Source organism: Schistocerca piceifrons, chromosome 2 (genome assembly GCF_021461385.2).
Source record: "Schistocerca piceifrons isolate TAMUIC-IGC-003096 chromosome 2, iqSchPice1.1, whole genome shotgun sequence".
Lineage (NCBI taxonomy): Eukaryota > Metazoa > Arthropoda > Insecta > Orthoptera > Acrididae > Schistocerca > Schistocerca piceifrons.
This window is the reverse complement of record NC_060139.1, coordinates 185,179,572-185,199,883: the sequence shown is the minus strand read 5'-3', so window position 1 is coordinate 185,199,883 and position 20,312 is coordinate 185,179,572. Positions and strand designations below refer to the sequence as shown.

At 43.6% G+C, this 20,312-nt stretch overlaps 1 protein-coding gene across 3 annotated transcripts in view; it reads right to left on the bottom strand.

Annotated features, from left to right (window-relative positions):
• The window catches only part of LOC124777459 (broad-complex core protein isoforms 1/2/3/4/5-like), a 65,199-nt gene that overhangs the window by 23,044 nt on the left and 21,843 nt on the right, over positions 1–20,312 (bottom strand). For all 3 annotated transcript variants that reach the window (XM_047252881.1, XM_047252882.1, XM_047252883.1), the window contains 3 exons: positions 17,463–17,648; positions 17,114–17,335; positions 599–1,193 (listed from right to left, as the gene is read on the bottom strand). In XM_047252881.1, the coding sequence (XP_047108837.1) occupies positions 599–1,193; positions 17,114–17,335; positions 17,463–17,648 (1,003 nt within the window). The remainder of the gene's footprint in view (positions 1–598; positions 1,194–17,113; positions 17,336–17,462; positions 17,649–20,312) is intronic.

Below are 20,312 nucleotides of genomic sequence, written 5' to 3'. Positions count from 1 at the left end.
GGAAAACAAAACTAAAACGCTATACCACGGTGGTGTGACCAGAATGAATATATGGATGTGAATACCTAACAATGAACTATATGCTGGACATAATAGAAGTACTTGAAAGATAGATAGAAAAATAATAGGTTCAATATAAACTACAGATGGTTGGAAAATGAGAAGTAATGAAGAGATCTCCAAAAATGTAGAGAAAATATCAGACCTAATGGTTAAAAGAAAATTAATGTTTTTTGGATACCTCTACCAAATGAATGAGAACAAGCTCACAAAACAAATATTCCTGTATTTCTGGAAGAAGAAATCAACAATAGCATGGATTCAAGAAAGAAAGAAAGAAAATAAAATAATTGGAAATACCAGATAGAAATCTTTTTAAGAATAAAATATTAAATTTCGGAGGTTTCAATGCAGAAGAAATAAGAAATTGGGAGCAACATGGTCAGAAGAAAGGGAAGGTCAACATGGGGAGAAGATGAAGGAGCACTGGGAAAATAGAAAACAACAAAAGAAGAGGAATTGAGGTTGTTACATGATCCTAGTTGGTAAATACGAAATTAAAAATAAAATAAAGTGTTACAGTACAGAATATACTTACGAAGTTCTCCTGTAGGTAAGCTGTCTGATGTGGCGTCCACATCCTGTGAGCTACTGCCATACACATCTAGAGCATCGGGAGGGTCCACATTCACAGCAAGTGATGAATCTCCTTCAGTTTTAGCAACTACAAACTGTTCCAAGTTTGAACACGTATCACTTTCCAGAACTGCCCCACCTGATAACTGGCCCCGGTTGGCAGAAGTTCGAGAATCATCTATATAGTCTGGATCCTCCATTTTGACATGAGGTTCTGGTATGCTGGGTGCGGTTACCACAGGTTCTCGTGCTGGTGCCTTAGCTGATATTCTGGCGACTGTAGGTACTATAGGGCATTCTCGTCTGTTCTCATCACTCTTCCCACTCAGTCCAAAAATGGCAGCCAGTTTTGGAGGAGACGACCGCCGACGTCGCTTGTTTGGCAAAGCCTCCTGGTGGCACTCTGTGACAGATGTGGTTGCACAGTAACCTGGTATTGGAGAATGTTGCCGAGGAGAAGATATTTCTCTCCTGTTGTGTGATAACCCGGAACATCCACTGTTCTTCAGAGCAACAGTTTTGTGCACTGGTGGTGGAGAGTCAGTGAGATCTATTTGCTGAAAATTTAGAAGACCATTTCAGGTGTTACTCTGTAATATACATAAATATTGTGAAACAGTTTTCACTTTTAAGTACCATTTTGCATGTGAAACATATGGCCTCTTGTTAGTGTACATGCTGATTTTGTGTGAGACAGCAAAAGGCTGCAGATTTTGAATGACTGATGTATCCTGTCAAGTTGCCTCAGGATAAAGCTATCTAGCTTTGGAATCAGCAGTTTGTAAATCAAATACTAATAAATATAGCTGAAGAAAAAAAATTGAAGATCTTTTGTCAGGAGAAAGAAAAGTTGAATTTTATTGTTATTATTATTATTTGATTCTGTGGCCAATGAAGAAGGAATACTAGGTCATTGGGAATTAAATAGGAAAGGAAATTTGTTTCGGCTTTGTCAAAGCAACTATCCAGATATTAACCTGGCAAATATACAGAAACCATAGTATTCCAAAATTTCAGCTGATGGTATACGAACACAAGCAATAAATACAAGCTCAGTAACTGCTGAAACATTCATGACAGCAGAGATAGTTATAGCGCTTATTGTATTTCCGATCAGCATGGCTTGTGAAGAGACAATAAATGTCACATTATGCAAAGTCTAATTTGTTTTAGTCATTTTCGTGCATGTCACACACTATGTGATCAAAAGTATCTGGACACCTGGCTGAAAATGACTTACAAGTTTGTGGTGTCCTCCGTCAGTAATGCTGGAATTCAATATGGTGGTGGCCCAGCCTTAGCCTTGATGACAGCTTGCACTCTTGCAGGCATATGTTCAATCAGATGCTGGAAGGTTTCTTGTGGGATGGTAGCCCATTCCTCATGGAGTGCTGCACTGAGGAGAGGTATTGATGTCGGTTGGTGAGACCTGGCATGAAGTCGGCATTCCAAAACATTCCAAAGATGTTCTATAGCATTCACGTCAGGACGCTGTACAGGCCAGTCCATTACAGGAATGTTATTGTCGTGTAACCACTCTGCCACAGGACGTGCATTATGAACAGGTGCTCGATCATCCTGAAAGCTGCAATTGCCATCCCTGAATTGCTCTTCAACAGTGGGAAGCAAGAAGGTGCTTAAAACATCAATGTAGGCCTGTGCTGTAATAGTGCCATGCAAAACAACAGGGGGTGCAAGCCCCCTCCATGGAAACACGACCACAATATAACACCACCGCCTCCTAATTTTACTGTTGGCACTACACACGCTGACAGATGATGTTCACAAGGCATTCGCCATACCAACACCCTGCCATTGGATCGCCACATTGTGTACCATGATTCTTCACTCCACACTACATTTTTCCACTGTTCAACTGTCTAATGTTTATGCTCCTTACACCAAGTGAGGCGTCGTTTGGCATTTACCGACATGATGTGTGGCTTATGAGCAGACACTTGACCATGCAATCCAAGTTTTCTCACCTCCTGCCTAACTGCCATAGTACTTGCAGTGGATCCTGATGCAGTTTGGAATTCCTGTGTGATGGTCTGGATATGTCTTCCTATTACACATTACGACTCTCTTCAATGGTCGGTGGTCTCTGTCAGTCAACAGACGAGGTCGGTCTGTATGTTTTTGAACTGTACATGTCCCTTCATGTTTCCACTTTACTATCACATCAGAAACAGTGGACCTAGGGATGTTTAGGAGTGTGGAAATCTCACGTACACACATATGACAGAAGTGACACCCAGTCACCTGACCATGTTCGAAGTCTTGAGTTCCGTGGAGCACCCCATTCTGCTCTCTCACGATGTCTAATGACTACTGAGGTTGCTGATATCGAACTGGCAGTAGGTGGCAGCACAATGAAGCTAATATGAAAAACGTATGTTTTTGGGCGTGTCTGGATACTTTTGATCACATAGTGTACAAGATCATTCAGCTAAGCTGTTCACCTCAGATATTGCCTGAAACACTTAAGATATCGTAATTCCATTTTCAGCCAAGCAATTAGTAAAATGTCCTTACCAATTGACATATAGTCTCTTTTCACAGACATATTAAATATAGAGATATCAATATCAACTTTGCTTTTTCAAATGGAACTACCATACAATAATTTCTAGTGCTAGTATCATACCTATAAAAAGAGATGATTCAAAGATTATTCACTCTTCAAAATCCAATTAGTGGCTTCAGAGAAATTAAAATATTTACTTAGGATTTATCTGTTTTGACATGAAACCGAATGTTTTCTTATATGGAAGTTCATCTTGTTATACGGAACTGTTGTGTCATGTTGGTGGTATGCTCCAACTTGACGCCGCTAAAGCAGACTACTTACAAAAGTGGAATAGTGGATAAAATTCAATTTAAGACTCCTACTAATCACACATGGATGCATGTGGTTGGACCAACACACCACTGAAAGGCAAAGGATGTGGTGTGTAAGGATGATTTGTCATTTAGCTATAACTACAGTTCTGCTTTTGCTTCTGTCAGAGACTTGAAAAAGATGCACATCAAAAACTGAATGGATTTTTAAAACAGGAAATTGATGTTTGATGACCGTTGAATAATAACTTTGTGTCTTGAACATAACGTCATGATTCACACTTACAAGGTAAAATTATTTTAGCAACAGCAGCAACAAGGAAATCACATACCGATGTGGTCAAAAACTCTTCCTTAAATTCCAGTTTGTCATCAAGTGTTTGATTATTCACTGTCCATTGCAACACATGTTTGCAGTGGCTAGTGTAAGGAATTCTGGAAGTACTGAAGAAATTTCTTCGCTGCCACTACACACATTGCAATGGTGTGAGATTTGAAATCCTCTTGGGTCATCAGAATTTGTGCATGGTCTTCAACTTTGAGATTACCACAAAGAAAGATGTTTAGGGGCCTTCGTTAAAAATAGATGGTGCGCGCGCGCGCGCGCCCACACACACACACACACACACACACATATGACTGCAGTCTCAGGGAACCGAGGCCACATCCTGTTTCCTCCTTAACTGATGTGATGTATTTCCTAATTTAGGTATGAAATCATGGATTCCTGTAAAAAGATAGCAATTTCTGTCATGTTCAAAACAAATAAATCCAAAGTTATAAATATTGGAATTACTTCAAAACTAGTAATCAGATTCTGATGAGTGAAACATCGTTGGATTCATCTTTTCTAGAACTCCGGTACTAGGAGCAGAAATTAACGTAGATCCTTTTGAAAAAAAAAGTGAAGTTGACACTGATATATCTGCCATTAATACAGCTATGAAAGGAGACTATACATTGTTTAGTGAGACCTACCTCACAACTCATCTGGATGAAAACAGAATTATGATATCTTGTACAATACCAGAAAAATCTGAGGTGAACAGACTAACTGAATCACCCTATATATATCGCTGTGGTGCTGACTACTTATAAGTCATCCTCAGATAGCACTCGAGACAAAAAGGGTCTAAGTTATGATACATGCAAATAAATACATATCTCAGATAAAAGTTTATACTAATTATCAACAATATTATGAAAAGGATAGATTGTTACTCATCGTATAGAGAAAACATTGAGTTGCAGACAGGCACAACAAAACGACTCTACCAATTTAAAATTGTGAGAGGGTGCACGGATGTGGTGAGGGCATGTTAGAACTGCTAGGTGCAGATGGGAGTGGGGAGGATAGGGGGGGAGGGGGGGGGGGAGGGGAACAGGGAGTAGAGAAGGGAAAAGGCTAGTGGATGTGGTGGCGGGATAGAAGGCTGTGCACTGTTTATGAGTGGGAGCAGAGTTGGCGATAGGTGGGTAAAGGACAAGCACTAGTGAAGGCTGACGCCAGGGGGTTTTTAGGGACTTAGGAGAGTTTCCCACCTTTGCAACTGAGGAAAGCTCAGAGTTCCCACCTGAGCAATTGAGGAAAGCTGGTGTTGGAAGGAACGATCAAGATGGTGCAGGATGTGAAGCGGTCATTGAAGTGAAGCACAATGTGTTGGGTAGCATGTTCAGCACCTGGGTGATCCATACGTCTCTTGGAAACAGTTTATCAGTGGCGATTCATGTGGACAGACATCTTATCAGTTGTCATGCACATGTAGAAAGCATAATAGTGGTTGCAGCTTAGTTTTTAAATCATATTACAGCTTTCACAGGTAGCCCTGCCTCTGATGGGATATGAGATGTCTGTGACTGGACTGGAGATGGTGGGAGGATGTATGGGACATGCCTTGCATCGCAGTCTATTGCAGGGATATAAAGCATGAGGCAAGTGAATGGGATCAGGGATAGAGTAGGGATGGATGAGGATATTGCGTAGGTTTGGTGGGTGGTGGAATATCACTGTGGGAGAGGTGGGAAAGATAGTAGGTAGGATAAACCTTATTTCAAGGCAGGATGAGGAGCAGTCAAAACCCTGGTGGAGAATGTGATTCAGCTTCTCCAGTCCTGGGTTGTGCTGAGTCAACAAGGGAGTACACCTTTTTGGCTGCATGGTGTGCTTGTGGGAGGTTGTAGGTGTCTAGAGAGACAAGGCACAGGAAATCAGTTTCTGTAAAATGTTGGGAGAGTAGTATCGGTCTGTGAAGGGCTCAGTGAGACCCTTAGGATATCTGGAGAGGGACTGCTTGTCACTGCAGATGTGACGACCACGGTCGGCTAGGCTTTACGGAAGGGGGAGCAGCTGTCAAAATGGAGGTACTGCTGGTGATTGTTAGCTTTGAGATGGACAGAGCACTGATGTAATCATCCTTCAGGTGGATGCCAACATCAAAGAACATGGCTTATTGGAATGAGGAGGGCCAGGTGAAGCTCGATTGATTGATTGATTAATTGAGAGAGTTTATGGAACTAAATGGCAAGGTCATCAGCCTCGCGATTCCGAAGTTGCAGCAGGAGGGGGATCTGCTACAAGTGGACGGATCCAGTCAGGGAGTCAAATTATAAAATAATGAACTTAAAACACACACAGTAAAAGGCATAAAAAGTGAGACCAAGTCTAAAAACTGGAAAAAGGGGGCCTTTCCGTGGGCTAGTGGCCATGGGGTCCCTGACCAAGAAGACAAAGAGAGGTCTCAACAACAACCATACTGCCCATGTTCCAGGAGTACAGCAAAACCTTATATCTGGAAATAAAAACCACTTTCATGGAGGAAACTGAGGACCAGTTCAACCATCTGTGAATCGTCTGCTAAAATTAAAATGAAGGAATTTGGAGAGCTATACTTAGCATGAAGGGCCAAAAAAGGGGACATTCTACCAATATGTGGGATACCGTCAGTCTGGCTCCTCAATCACATTGTGGGGTGGTTCGTTATGCAGGAGGAAACAATGGGTGAGCCTGGTATGACCAATGCGTAGACAGCATAAAACAGTGGACTCCTTCCTAGAGGAGCAGAAAGAGAGATCTAATGCAGATCCGCATACCTGTAGTGGGCATCATGAGAGGGAATTGGGGTTAAGCATCTGCTTCTCTAAGCAAACAGTCAGCCAGTTCATTCCCTGGGATGCCCACATGACTTGGGACCAGAGAAAGACAACTGAGTAGACAGCATGGGCAAGTGCAGAGAGTAGGTCATGGATAGCAGAAACCAAAGGGAGACAAAAATAGCATCAGTTGATAGCCTGCAGGCTGCTCGTTGAGTCTGAACAAATTAAAACGTTGTGGAGGGAGGCCTGAGAAACAAAAGGGAGGGCTCTGTGAATGGCTAGAAACTCTCTTGTGAATACACTACATGACCCTGGAAATAAATGGTGTTTTTTAAGCCAGTAGGAGATGTGAAAGCATATCCCACCTTATCGACTGGAGCTCTGCAAGGATGGCACATACAAGACGTTGGAAAACCATAGGGGTGACACAGACATTAGGACCCCGGGATAGGTTGGTCCTAATCAGTGGTCTAGGCACCATCCAATGGGGGGAATGGGAGGACAGACATGGGGTGCATCCCAATTAGGGGAGGAGTAGACCTGGATAGAGGGAAGTGAGACGCATGCCAACCAGCAATCCCACCCATGGGCGGTTGTCAGAGGGGAGATATCCCTCATTTGGAAACAGGATAGTGTACAAGGGATGTTCAGGGAATTGGTGAATAACGACTGAGTAAGAAACCAGGAGTTGGCTCTGTCGTATTTGTAGAGGGGGAATCCCGGCTTCCGTGAGGAGACTGTCAATGGGACTAGTGTGAAAGGCACCAATAGCTACGCACCCCACAATGGTGAACAGGGTGAGTAGTTGCAAAGTGGAAGGTGTCACTGAGCCATAAACCTGACAACCATAATCTAGTCTGAACAAGACCAGAGCATGGTAAAGATGGAGAAGAGTGGTACGGTCTGTACCCCAAGTTGTGTGGGTCATGAGGCGGAGAGCATTAAGCTTCCGCATGTATGTAATCTTCAGGTGGTGAATATGGAGCAACCACGTCAGCTTTTCTATCAAAAATAAGGCCCAAGAATTGGGATTGTGGTACATCGAGGAGCTCGTAGCCTAAATGAAGTTCTGGGTTGGGGTGTACTGTGGGTCAACAACAAAAATGCTTAACCCATGTTTTGGAGGGAGAAAACTGGAAGCCATGGGAGATGGCCCACACAGAGGCCCATCAAGATGGCGCCTTGGAACTGGCCCTCAGCAGATGCTATCGAGTGTGAGCTGCACCAGATGCAAAAATCGTCGATGTACGGCGCCAGGGTAACCACAGGCCCAACAGAGGTTACAAGCCCATTGATGGCTATGAGGAAGAGTGTGACATTTAGCACAGAACCCTGTGGGACACCATTCTCCTGAATCCGAAGGGTGCTGAGTGAAGTGCCAATTCGAACCCGGAAGAGCTGGTGAGATAAAAACTTGGTGATAATAATCAGAAGGGGGCCATGGAAGCCCCAGTCATGGAGGGTAACTAAAATGTTATGACACCAAGGCATGTCATATGCCTTATGTAAGTAAAAGATGACCGCGACAAGGTGCTGGCTGTTAGCAAAAGCCTGTCGGATTGCTGTTTCCAATTTGAGTAAATCATCAGTTGGAGATCGGCCTGCCTGGAAGCCACACTGATATGGGGGCAAAAGGCCACAACATTCGAGTACCCAACATAATCTGAAGCTCCCCTCGAGCACTTTACAAAGCACATTTGACAAGGCTAATTGGGCGGCAGCTGTCAAGAGATGTTGGGTTCTTCCCAGGCTTAAGGACGGGGATAACTGTACTGTCTCGCCATTGTGCTGGGAAAGCACTCATGAGTCAAATGCAGAAGAAGACCCTGAGGAGATGTTGCCTCTGCGGAATGTCCAAGTATTGGATCATCTGAGTGTGGATGGATCCGGGCCTGGGGCCATGTCTCATAAAGAGGTAAAAGCCTGCAGGAATTCCCATTCAGTGATGGGTTCATTTTAGGGTTCAGCAGGTGTGCACTAAAACAAAGGGAGGTCTGTTAAACTTGGTGTTTCTGCCAGAGAAAGGTAGCAGTATAGGAAGAGAATGTCGATGCCATTGCAAAGTATGCCACAAGGCATTCTGCAAGGACCAAAGGATCAGTGCACACAGCACCCTGGACAGTTGACTACCGTTGGCAGCCCAGAAGGGTACACAGCTTGGACCAAATGTGCGGTGAAGAGGCATATATCCCCAGGGAGGAAACATAGTGCTCCCAGCATTCCCTTTCACTCTGCTTAATAAGGTAACGAGCCTTAGCACGGAGATGCTTAAAAGTGAGGATGTTAATCTGTGAAGAATGTCATTTAAATTGCTGCAGCGCCCATCGGCAGTCCTCTGCTACATCCTTGGTCCACCACGGTACCGGTCGGTGACAAGGGAGTCCTGTGGATAGGGGGACAGCAGTGCCAGCAGCATGAAGAACAGTGGCAGAGATGCCTTGCACAACAGCATCAACGCAATGCAAGATGGAGGTGTTGAAGTGCACTGCAGATGTGTACAAAGGCCAAATTGGCCCTGCGGAACACGCAATGCGGGGGCCTGTCTGCCTGGCAGCAGCAGGGGAATGATAGAATCACCAGAAAGTGGTCACTGTCACACAGGTCATCATGGGAAGACCAATGTAGGGAAACCAAAAGAGCAGGGGAGGAGATCATGAGATCGATAGCAGTAAAGGTGGCATGAGTGGCACTGAAGTGCATAGGGGAACCATCACTGAGCACACACAAATCGTCTGTAATAAGTTGGTTAATTAGGAGACCCCTACCCGTTGAAGTGGCACTCTCCCACAGTGGGTGGTGGCCAATGAAGTCCCAAGGGAGGAGCCACAGGTGTGGGTGTTGATGTATTACGGTAGACAGTTCAAAATAAGGAAGTGGCCTACCTGGAGGGAGGTAGACATAGCATATCGTGATTGACAGAGTTGTTTGCACTCTAACCACTATTGCTTACAGGTTGGTACATAGGAGGATCCAGTCACTAATGACATCAGAGCGAACCAAAGTGCAGACCCTGCCACATGCTACCCCAGGGCTGGCACGGTTCTGACAGAATGGCCAATAACCATGAAACATTGGAGAGTGGTCATCACAGAAGTGTGTTTCTTGAAGAGCATGACAGAACACAGAATAGGGTGAGACAAGACATTGTATTTTTGGTAGGTGATGATAGTATCCATTGCAATTCCAATGGATGTCCATGTGGCAAGACTCATGTCACTCAGTCAGTGGTTGTCATTGACAAAGATGGGGTAAGATCCATAAAACAAGATGTCAGACTCAGGTTGTGAAGGGGGAGATGGCACCTCCGGGGTATCGAGGAGACCTTATCTTGGGACTTATGTTTCTTCTTCTTCTTCTTCTTCTTCTTCTTTTCTTTGAGAGGTGGAGGGGATCAGAGCACAGAGAGAGTACAAGCGTCTGCAAAATTTGGAACCGACAGAGATCAGGCAACCTTGGGATGCACAGATGGAGCATCTCATGTACGAGTTGTGGTAGGAGGCTTCTGGCACGAGAGACGCCAGGGAGAGGCATCCCAGGGGTGATCCCCATCAGCTGTGGTGCTGAGGAATGGGGGCACTTCTTCTGCTGGGGAGGGGGAGTGGCTTCTGGAAAGGGGAACTGCAGGGGAGGGGGAGGGGGAGGGGGAGGGGGAGGGGGAGGGGGAGGGGTAGAGGAGAGGGAGATGAGGCTGTGGTAAGGAAGAGGTAGGAGGTGGAAAGGATTTAACAGAGGCAAAAGTTGAAGGTAATGATACTGGATGGAGGCTCTCATACTTCTGGCGAGCCCCAGCATACCACAAGCGATCCAGGGACTTTGTGACGAAGCAAGCTGGATCTTTTTATTTCCTCTCTTGTTTTGCCTTCTGCCTCCTTAAATTCGTTTTTTTTTTCTTTTAACTAATTACCATTAACATACATAAGTATAATCTGCATTTTCATAAAGGAGAAAGGTTGGCCCTCAGTTTTAAAGAATATAACACCAGATCTAGTTTTGTGTATGTCTTCAATTTCCTAATTTATTTTGAATATTCCTAGTTAATATCTTTCATTATAGGGTGAAATCAGTAATTGTTTCATAACTTAAATTCTATTGTTGACTTATAAACAAATATAAATCCTGTACTAATTATAATTATTTTGAAGACAAAACATTGGCATTCTTGAAGTATTTATTTGGCTCTATTCGAAAACATGTTAGCAAAGCAAGCCCTTAATTAATTCTAAAGTAATTACCAGGTTTGTCAAAAGTATTGTTTGTATAACTATATCTGTTAATTTCATCATTTAAACAAATAATTCGGCTTAACCCTTGTGGTAGAAGAAACTCTTAAAAAGAACAAATTTTTTGATGTATTCAGTTAATTTAATGAGTCATGTTTTAATTGTAATTTCTGTAAATTAAATATCAAACAATGTATAGTCTCAGTACATATTATTGTGGTGATATATAAAGGCCTGATTCTTGGTCCCGAGACAGTCAGTCCAGGGCCGAGTTTCAGACAAGAAACCTGTGTTGGTTAGAACAACAACAATGCATCAACTTAACTATGAAATAAGTGTAACACAATTAGGCTGTGTGTTAAAACAATGACAGTGTCTGTTCAATATGTACCGTATTATTCTGCAAGAACTATGAACTGTGTGGTTAGGTTTTTACTGTTCATAGATATTCAACAGTAAACTACTGTGGTAGTATGCTTATGTTTCCCTGCACCCTTTTAATTAGGATTATCAAAATTTGCCAATAGTTAACTGGCCATATAACTGTGTACAGGGTGTCCCCTCCCTGATTTCAAGGATGCAGGAGGGAAAAACCACAGTAGATATGACAATGAAAAATACAACACATTGTAGAGCATCTCAAAGAATTTATATTCCCTCATCACAAGTGCCAAGTATCATCGCCAGAGTGCAGCATGGTCACATGAAGTGAAAATGGCGACTCCACAGCAGCACACGCAAGCAGTAGTGTGGTCCGCAGAAAAAAAAATCCTGGTTCCTGTGCAAAGAAATTATCGTCATGTGTATGACTGTGATCCACCTGGTGTGAAAACAATTAAGGAATGGTATAAGAAGTTTCTGGCAACAGGAAGTGTTCTGAAACATTCTGGTAGTGTACATTACAGAGTTTTAGAAGAGAGAGTGGAGGACATCAGTTAAACGTATATCAGAAGCCCACCTATGTCAATTCGTCAAGCACCTAGCCAACTTGATGTACCTCGCTCAACACTGCATAATGTAGTTCACCATCATCTTCGTATGTGTGCTTACAAATTGCAAATTCTGCAATATCTGACACCGAATGATAAACCACACCCACAACAATTTGCTGCGGATATGCTGCAGGATATTGATATGGTAGCCAGCTTCCTGTAAAGATGTTTATTCTCAGATGAGGCAACCTTTCACCTATCAGGAAGGGTTAATACACATAATGTGCGGATTTGGGGCTCGCAAATTCTGCACGTTGTCATTGAACATGTTCGTGACAGCCTTAAACTAAATGTCTGGTGCAGGCTAAAGCACGACGGGATTGTTGGAGCCTTCTTCTTTGCGGAACAAACAGTAGATGGGTTTGTGTATCTGGACATGTTGGAGCAGTTTGTGTACCCTTGGATACGAGACTTGCAACCCAACATCATTTTTCAACAAGATGGAGCTCTGCCTCATTGGTCAATGGCTATTCGCAAGTTCCTGGATAGGAAATTTCCCAATCGTTGAATCGGACGCGGAGGACCCATTGCCTGGCCACCACGTTCATCCAACATTATGCGGCTTGATTTCTTCATTTGGGAATTCATGAAAGACCACATGTATGCGACCAAAGTGGATGATATTCTTACATTGCGACATCATATCACTAATGCAATTGCAACAACAACAGAGAATGTGTTAAAAAGAACTTGGCAAGAAATTGAATATAGACTCGATATTCTTTGTGCTACATATGGTTCACATGTAGAGGTGTATTGATGATAAATAAATAAATTCTTTGAGATGCTCTACAATGTGGTGCATTTTTCATTGTCGTATCTACTGTATTTTTTTTTCCCTGGGTCTTTGAAATCGGTGTGGTTTGACTGTGACACCCTGTATTATCTGGGAGGGGGGGGGGGGGGGGTTGTGAACAGTGAACGTACAGAACTATGAAATGCAACTGTGTAACTGTCGACTACATCATTTAAAGTAGTCAGTGTCAAATTTACACCACCCTATTTTTCAGCCAATATAACAACACAGTACATCGACACCAAGGACAATCAACAAAGAAATAAAGCAGGCGAATGAACAAGGGGAGTGGTGTTCATGTCAACTGACACACACAGCTGGTGAAACACAGGGGCTTCCTTCATGGAGTGGATGTCCACAGTCAACACACGGATGGTCTGCTGTACAGCGAGAAAACATATGCCCAAAACACAAGCACCGAAAGCACCTCATGGGTGATGGGACATACAGCTTCACGTCAAATCTGTAGCACATAACCTTGCCCCTTCTCTGGGAGGGCACACCCTCGAAAGCCGAATGAAGGCACAGTATTGGTGCGGTTGTGTTTGCCACCCTTCTGCACACATCGAACAAAAGAACACCGTATTGCTCCAGATTAGCCTGGAGTTCCTCATCAGTTTGCAGGATGTGGTCCCTATGAAAAATCACTGACCAGACCATATTCAGAGATTGGTGAGGAGTAATAGACACTGGGACATTGCCAAGATGATTACAAGCACGAAGAGCTGCAGATTGGGTGGCAGAAGGAGCTGTGTTCAACAGGGAGCCCGACCACATCTTACTAAGAGACTCCAGTTCACCAAACTTGTCCTCGATATTCTCCACAAAAAACAATGGCTTTGTGGTGGTGAATGTGTCCCCATCTGTCCTAGTGCAAATGAGGTAGTGGGAAAGTGTTTCGTCCTAAGATGTCGAGCCTGACCCTCCTCCCTTGGTGTAGCCAGGGAAGGGATGGCTGCCGAGTCGTATGAAACAGCATTCAATGATCCTTTACCATTTGAAGAGACAGCCGTGTGAGCACGGGTGGATTTTTTGCAGCTTGATATGCTTCATGAGCCAAGCATCCGTCCTGATACCACTCACTCCAATCAGGAGCTCTCCCCATGGGCGCCACCCAGCCACACCAAGGTCCACCTGACATGGTTCTGATGCTCCAAGAAGACAAGCAACCATCCTTGGCATACATGGGGAGGAACAGCCCAGGAATTAGTAGTGTGATCCCTGTGTTCTTAGGGTGCTCAGCCAGATGGGTACATAACAGCCCCACTACACGGACTGGCTACACGTGCTGGTGACCTAGCAGGTTGGAAGGGGGCTACAGTGGGGAAGGGAGAGGGAAAGGAAGGGGGGAGAGGAATCCACACCGTAGACACTACGGAGGGAGCTCTGTCCCAAATGGCTCACACTAAAAACAGAAAATCTAGAAGTGGTGGTCAAACCTCAATGGGGATCTAAATGCCAAAAAGGATGAAAGAACAGAAGGAAGGAGCAAAATTGCAAGCAATGCAGGGAACCAGCTGGATAGCCAGGTCGATAAAAATCAGAACACTGAGAAAGGGGAAAGAGGGGGGCAACAGAGAAGGAGTGAGAATAGGGTGGGAGGGCCAGGTGAAGGAAATGCAGCCAGTGAAAGAAGAATGGGCTGCAATAACTCGGAGTCCCATGTGCGCCATGCACGAACTCATGAAAAAACCGTGAGCCCCATTGAGGAGGGAGGGGGGGGGGGGGCGGCGGCAGGTGAAGCGAATGGGGGAGAAGTTGTTCAGGTTCTGAAGGAACCCTCAGTCCAGATCATGAAGATATCATGAACCGGGTGAGGGTTTTGGCATTTTGGGTGGTTAGGAAAGATTCCACGACAGGGGGCATGAATACATTGGCATATGGTGGTGCTAAGTGTTTACCAATTGCTGTATCACCGATCTGATTGGGTGAAGATACAGTTGGTCTTGGTGACCAGGAAGGAGGTTGCTGGTTTGGAGCTAGTCAGACATTGGGGATGTTAGTGCAAAGGGAGATGGCATCAAAAGTGATGAGCAGGATGCCGTGTGGTAAAGGGAAAGGAACTGTGGAGAGTCAGTGCAGGAAACTGTAGGTGTCTTTTATATAGAAGGGCAGGTTGCATGTAGTAGCCTGAAGGTTTTAGTCACCTCCAAGCCTTAGGCCCACCCCAGAACCTCTACCATGAGTCTGTCTCTCGCCTCACTCCTACCACTCCTACATTCTACACCAATCCTGAAGTCCGTTAACTCAACCATCCAGGATGCCCCATTGTGGCCAGTTATTGTGCCCCCACTGGGAGAATCTCTGCCTTTGTGGGACAACACCTTCAGCCTACTACCCAAAACCTATGCTCTACACAAAAGACACCAACCATTTCTGCCACCAATTCTCTACAGTTCCTATTCCTTTACCACATGGCACTCTGCTCTTATCACTGTTGAAGCTACCTCACTTTCCCAATGGCTGATTGTCTCCAAACCTAAAACCTCCTTCCTGGCCACCATCACCAACTATGTGCTCATCCACAACTACTTCTCCTTTAAAGCATCACCAACAAACAAATAGCAATGGGCACCCACACGGCACCATCCAACGCCAACCTATTCAAGGGCCATGTAGAGGAATCCTTCCTAACTGCCCTAAATTCCAAACCTTCACCTGTCTCAGATTCACTGTGATATTTTCATGATCTGGACTGAGTGTGAGGTCATTCTATTCACATTCCTGCAGAGTCTCAACAACTTCTCCTCCATTTGCTTCACCCATTCCATACCAAGAAGTCCCTCTGATACATCATAAGCAGACTTGGTTGTCACATCTGTAGTGATGAGCAGTCCCTGTCTAAATGTACCGAGGGTCCAACTGAGGTCTTTACAAACTGAAATTACCCTCCCACCCATGTACAGAAACAGATCTCCCATGCCTTACCTATCCAGTTACCTACCACCTCCCACATTCCGACCATCCAGCCACTAGGAGCAATCCCTTCATGATACAGTATCACCCATGACTGAAGAAACTGAATCGCATTCTCTGCCATCCTGCTATCCACCAAACCTACGCAATATTCTTTTCCATCCCCACTCCCAACCCCTTGCTTCCAGGCTCATATTTTTGCAATATATCAAGATGCAAAACTGCCCCATACATCCTCCACATCCTGGTCACAGCAGTCACTTATCCTATCAAAGCCACGACACCTATCAAAGCAGTCATGTGATATGCAAAGTAAGCTACATCCACTGTGCTGCTTTCTAAATGGGCATGACTACCAACAAGCTTTCTGTCTGCAAGAATTGTCACCGACAACTGTGGCCAAGAGACAGCTGGACCACCCAGCTGCTAAACATGCTGCCCTCCACAATGTCCATCACTTCAGTGACTGCTTCACAAATGAGAACTCTACCTGCAGTATATCCCACTTTCCCGTAACTCCCCTGGCCTCAACCTTTGCTAGTCCCTGCCCGTCACCCATCTATCCCACCCTCTCTGCTCCCATTCCAGCTGCCTGCTATTCCACCAACACATCCACTAATCTTTTTCCCCTCCTCTGCTTCTCTCCTTTTCTGCTCCCTTTCCCCTCTCTCCCCAAAACTCACAACTGCACCTAGCAACCCTACTCTACCTCTCCCACATTCCTGCATACTCCCACAAGCAGCACTACACCTCCGCCCCTCCCTGCTATCATTCTCCCCTCCTCACCCCAGCCTCCTCCTTACCCCAACTACCAACAATTCGTGTTTCCCATCAGGTGCAGTAACTGCACACTGTCTGGCCTCAGCAGTCAGAGATTGTGGCAATAAGTGTGCATGTTATGCTAGCATGAATGTGCTTTAGAATAAAGCCTTTTGACAATATCAAATGTATAGCAACATATTTGTTGTGCATATATGCGACTCAACTCTCCTCAACATAGTGAGTAGTAATTTATCTTTTACATAATATTGTCTCAGTGCCTATTTTATAATTTTCTTTTAAAAGGCACAGTCTGCACAGAGTTTAATATCTTGACATTTTAACCTTTTGAAGAACCAGAAATCTAAATGAAAAGAAATAACATGACTTCATGAAACCACAGTCACATGATTAGTAGCAGTTGTGAAGAATGAGGGAGGGAGGATCAGTTCATGTAGGGATAATAACTTGTGAGACTGGCCACAGTCCTTTGAGGTCCACAAGCTGGCATTTGCCTGAAGTAATTTACAGAAAGACGTAGTGGAATCAGGTTCTCAAAGTAAGGATTTGATGCTGTTCTTCCGAAACACTGACCCCTGCAGGTACCTGCAGTATCTGTTTCAGAGAGAGAGAGAGAGAGAGAGAGAGAGAGAGAGAGAGAGAGAGAGAGCTCGTTAAAGACTAAGCACAACCTGCAACTAGGGAAGAATAGTGAAGGAAATCAGAGAAGTCCATTACGAAAGACATTTGTCTTTAAGGATTCAATGAAACTATAGAAACAGGGAAAGTGGTTGTAAAGGAGGAGTCTCATCTATGCACAGTTAACTAAAGTGCAGACATTTGCAAGTATTCCAACTTACCTCTCTCTCTAGCGGGAGACTATCAGCCATGGCTGCTGATTTGTCTTTAACTGTATCATCTGACAGACCTTGCACTGCCAACAGTTCTGCTGTTGTGAGGAAGGATGTGAGCTGTTCCTGCATCACATTCACCTCACCAAGATATATGAAGTCTAACAGAGCCACCAGGTCTTCAAACTTGACATTACGGAAAATTATTACTGGATGCTGGCAAGGATTTTCCTGAAAATGGAAACACTTTTTTGTAGAAGTTTACTTCTCTGCAACTAATAATAAATGAATTAATATTCAGTATTGGTAAAAAAAAAAAATCCAGGATTTTCATTTTTTGTGAGTAAACCTTCCTTACTTTGAAAAGCTCTCTGAAGTAAGTACTGCACACTGAAAGAAGCATTTTGTGAGCCCGAATGCGCTTTCCTTCACAGCTCAGTGTCACGTCCACTAACTCTTCATCATTCCTCAATGTACTAAAACCTCCTGTTACATGGGTTGGGTAATTATTCCATCTGAGTGAGTACTGCTGACTACTGCCCATCTAGAATGGAGAGATATAAACACATTAAATTTATCACATAATTAAGTTTTTAATGGTATGGACTCTGCCTCCTTATCAGAGTAAAACTTGATGCTAGATTAGAACACAAATCTAAGAGAAATCTCCCATTATCTGATCACACGTCTCATATCAACTTGAAGCATCAGTCTTACCAAATGGGCAAAACCTCAAAGCTCCACTGCAATAAATGTACTGGTAGATTAAAGCTTTGATTTACTTTTTGAGACATCCTCAGATCAGTGACAATCTTTTTTTGTTTATCTACATCTACCCGATTACTCAGCAACTCACAATTAAGTGCCTGGCAGTGTGTTCATCGAATGACCCTTAAACAATTTTTTTTACCATTCCCCTCTTGAAGAGTGCATGGGAAAAACCAACAATTAAATCTTTTCATGCAAGCTCTGATTTCTCTTATTTTATAATGACGATCATTTCTCCCTATGTAGGTGGGCACCAAGGAAATATTTTCACACTCTGATGAGTCTCTTATTTTATTATGACGATCATTTCTCCCTATATAGTTGGGCACCAAGGAAATATTTTCACACTCTGATGAGAAGGCTGGTGATTGAAATTCAATAGAAGATCCTGCCACAGTAAAAGACGCCTACATTTTAATGACTGCCATCCGAATTCATGTATCAAATCTGTGGCATTCTCGTCTCTGTTTTCCAATAATACCAAAAAAGCTTCCCTTCTTTGAACTTTTTTATGTCCTCCATCAATCCTATCTGATGCAGATCCCACACTGGACAGCAATACTCCAGAAGAGAGTGGACAAGGACAGTGTAAGTAGTCTCTTTAGTAAACCTGTAACATTTTCTAAGTGTTTGGCAACTATATCACAGTCTTTGGTTTGCTTTCCCCGCAACATTATCTATGTGATCATTTGAATTAAAGTTATTTGTAATTGTAATCCCTAAGTACTTAACTGATTATACAGGCTTTAGATTTGTGTGATTTATCGTGTAACTGAAATTTGGTTCATTCTTTCTACTGCTCACACTCTTTGTGATTTAGAGTCAATTGCCACTTTTGCACCATACAGATAGCTTGCTAAATCATTTTGCAATTCCTTTTGGTCATCTGATGCCATTACATGACAGTAAATGACAGAAACATCTGCAAACAATCATTTATGTAGATCAGGAAGAACAGAGAGCCTATAACATTTCCTTGAGGAACACCAGATAGTATTCCTGTTTTAACTCAATGACTTCCCATCAGTTATTACGAACAGTGACTTTTCTGACAGGAAATCATGAATCCAGTGACACAACTGAGCTGATACTCCATAGGCACACATTTTAATTAGAAGACACTTGTGAGAAATGGTATCAAAAGCCCTCTGTAAATCTACAAATATAGAATCAATTTGATGTCCCCTATCAATAGAGATCTGCACGGATGCAGATATCTGCGGATATATCCGCGGTATTTGTTACTTGGCGGATAAAATCGTGACCGGCGCGGATATCCGCGGGTCATCTGCAGATAATGAGCAAGGCATCTGCCCAGTACGTATGTTGCAATGTTAGTTCAAAACTTCAAGTCTGTTGACATTCTTGGAATCTTGCAGGGCCCGGGTAGAGCGGATGTCTGTTGTCCTCAGCCCCTGGCTACGAGCGACGTAGCTGTACCCAAGAGACTTGCGCCTAATCCATTTCCGCGACCGTGTCTTTCGTGTGGCCTCTGAAGTGCTCTCTGGGTGGCAAACCTGTCCACTGTCTACCAGACAGGTGCCCGTTGCAATTTTCCACTGCCTTCAGTTAGCGCTTTGTAGTGACCGAGTGACAACGTGCGTTGTAGCAAATATCAGTGAGAGTTCTTTCTTCAAATGAACACCATATCGATGGATACAATTTCGTGTAAGGTGAAAAAAGGTGATTTTACATTAGTGAAGGAAAACAAATTGAAATCGCAAATTTGGAAAAAATTCGCATATGTATTTGATGGTAACGAAAAGATAAAAGATATAGTGGCTTGTTTTGCATGTAAAAAAGTATATTCCTACACTGGACACAAAAGTGGAACTTCAAATTTGCTAAAACATTCGTGTGAGGCTCGACAAAGTAGCATAATTACTTACTTAAATACCAAGAGAGACGTGAAAGTTCCTGAAGTTCCGCCAAATTTGAAGACAGTCGCGACAGAAAAACTTATCAATCTTGTCAGCAAAGACATTTTACCATTCAAAGTTGCGTGTGGATCTGGGTTTCTCGAGACGGCACAGTTTCTTATTGATGTGGGGGCCAAGTACGGTGCAGTGAGTGCTAAGAAACTGCTACCTCATCCAACCACTCCTAATTTCTATAATCACTGATTTTGTTGTCACTCTTCTGAAGACGAGTTATTTCTTCCAGACAACGTCAATTATTGCTGGCAGTTTAACTTTTTCACAGGTGCGCCAGCATTTTGCAGCGTAGGCCTAATACTGTAAATATTTTCAACTGGAAATGACGAGGACTGAACTCGTAAGCTATAATATAATCATCAGCTGACATGAATGGCTTCAAAAATTTGACACATCCAAGCAGTGAGTACAAAAAAACTGTCAGAAAAGGGTGCAATGTGCTAGTAACAGTTTAAAACCATCGTCATTTTCAGCTGCCTTGGCACAAGAGCAGCGAAATATAATTG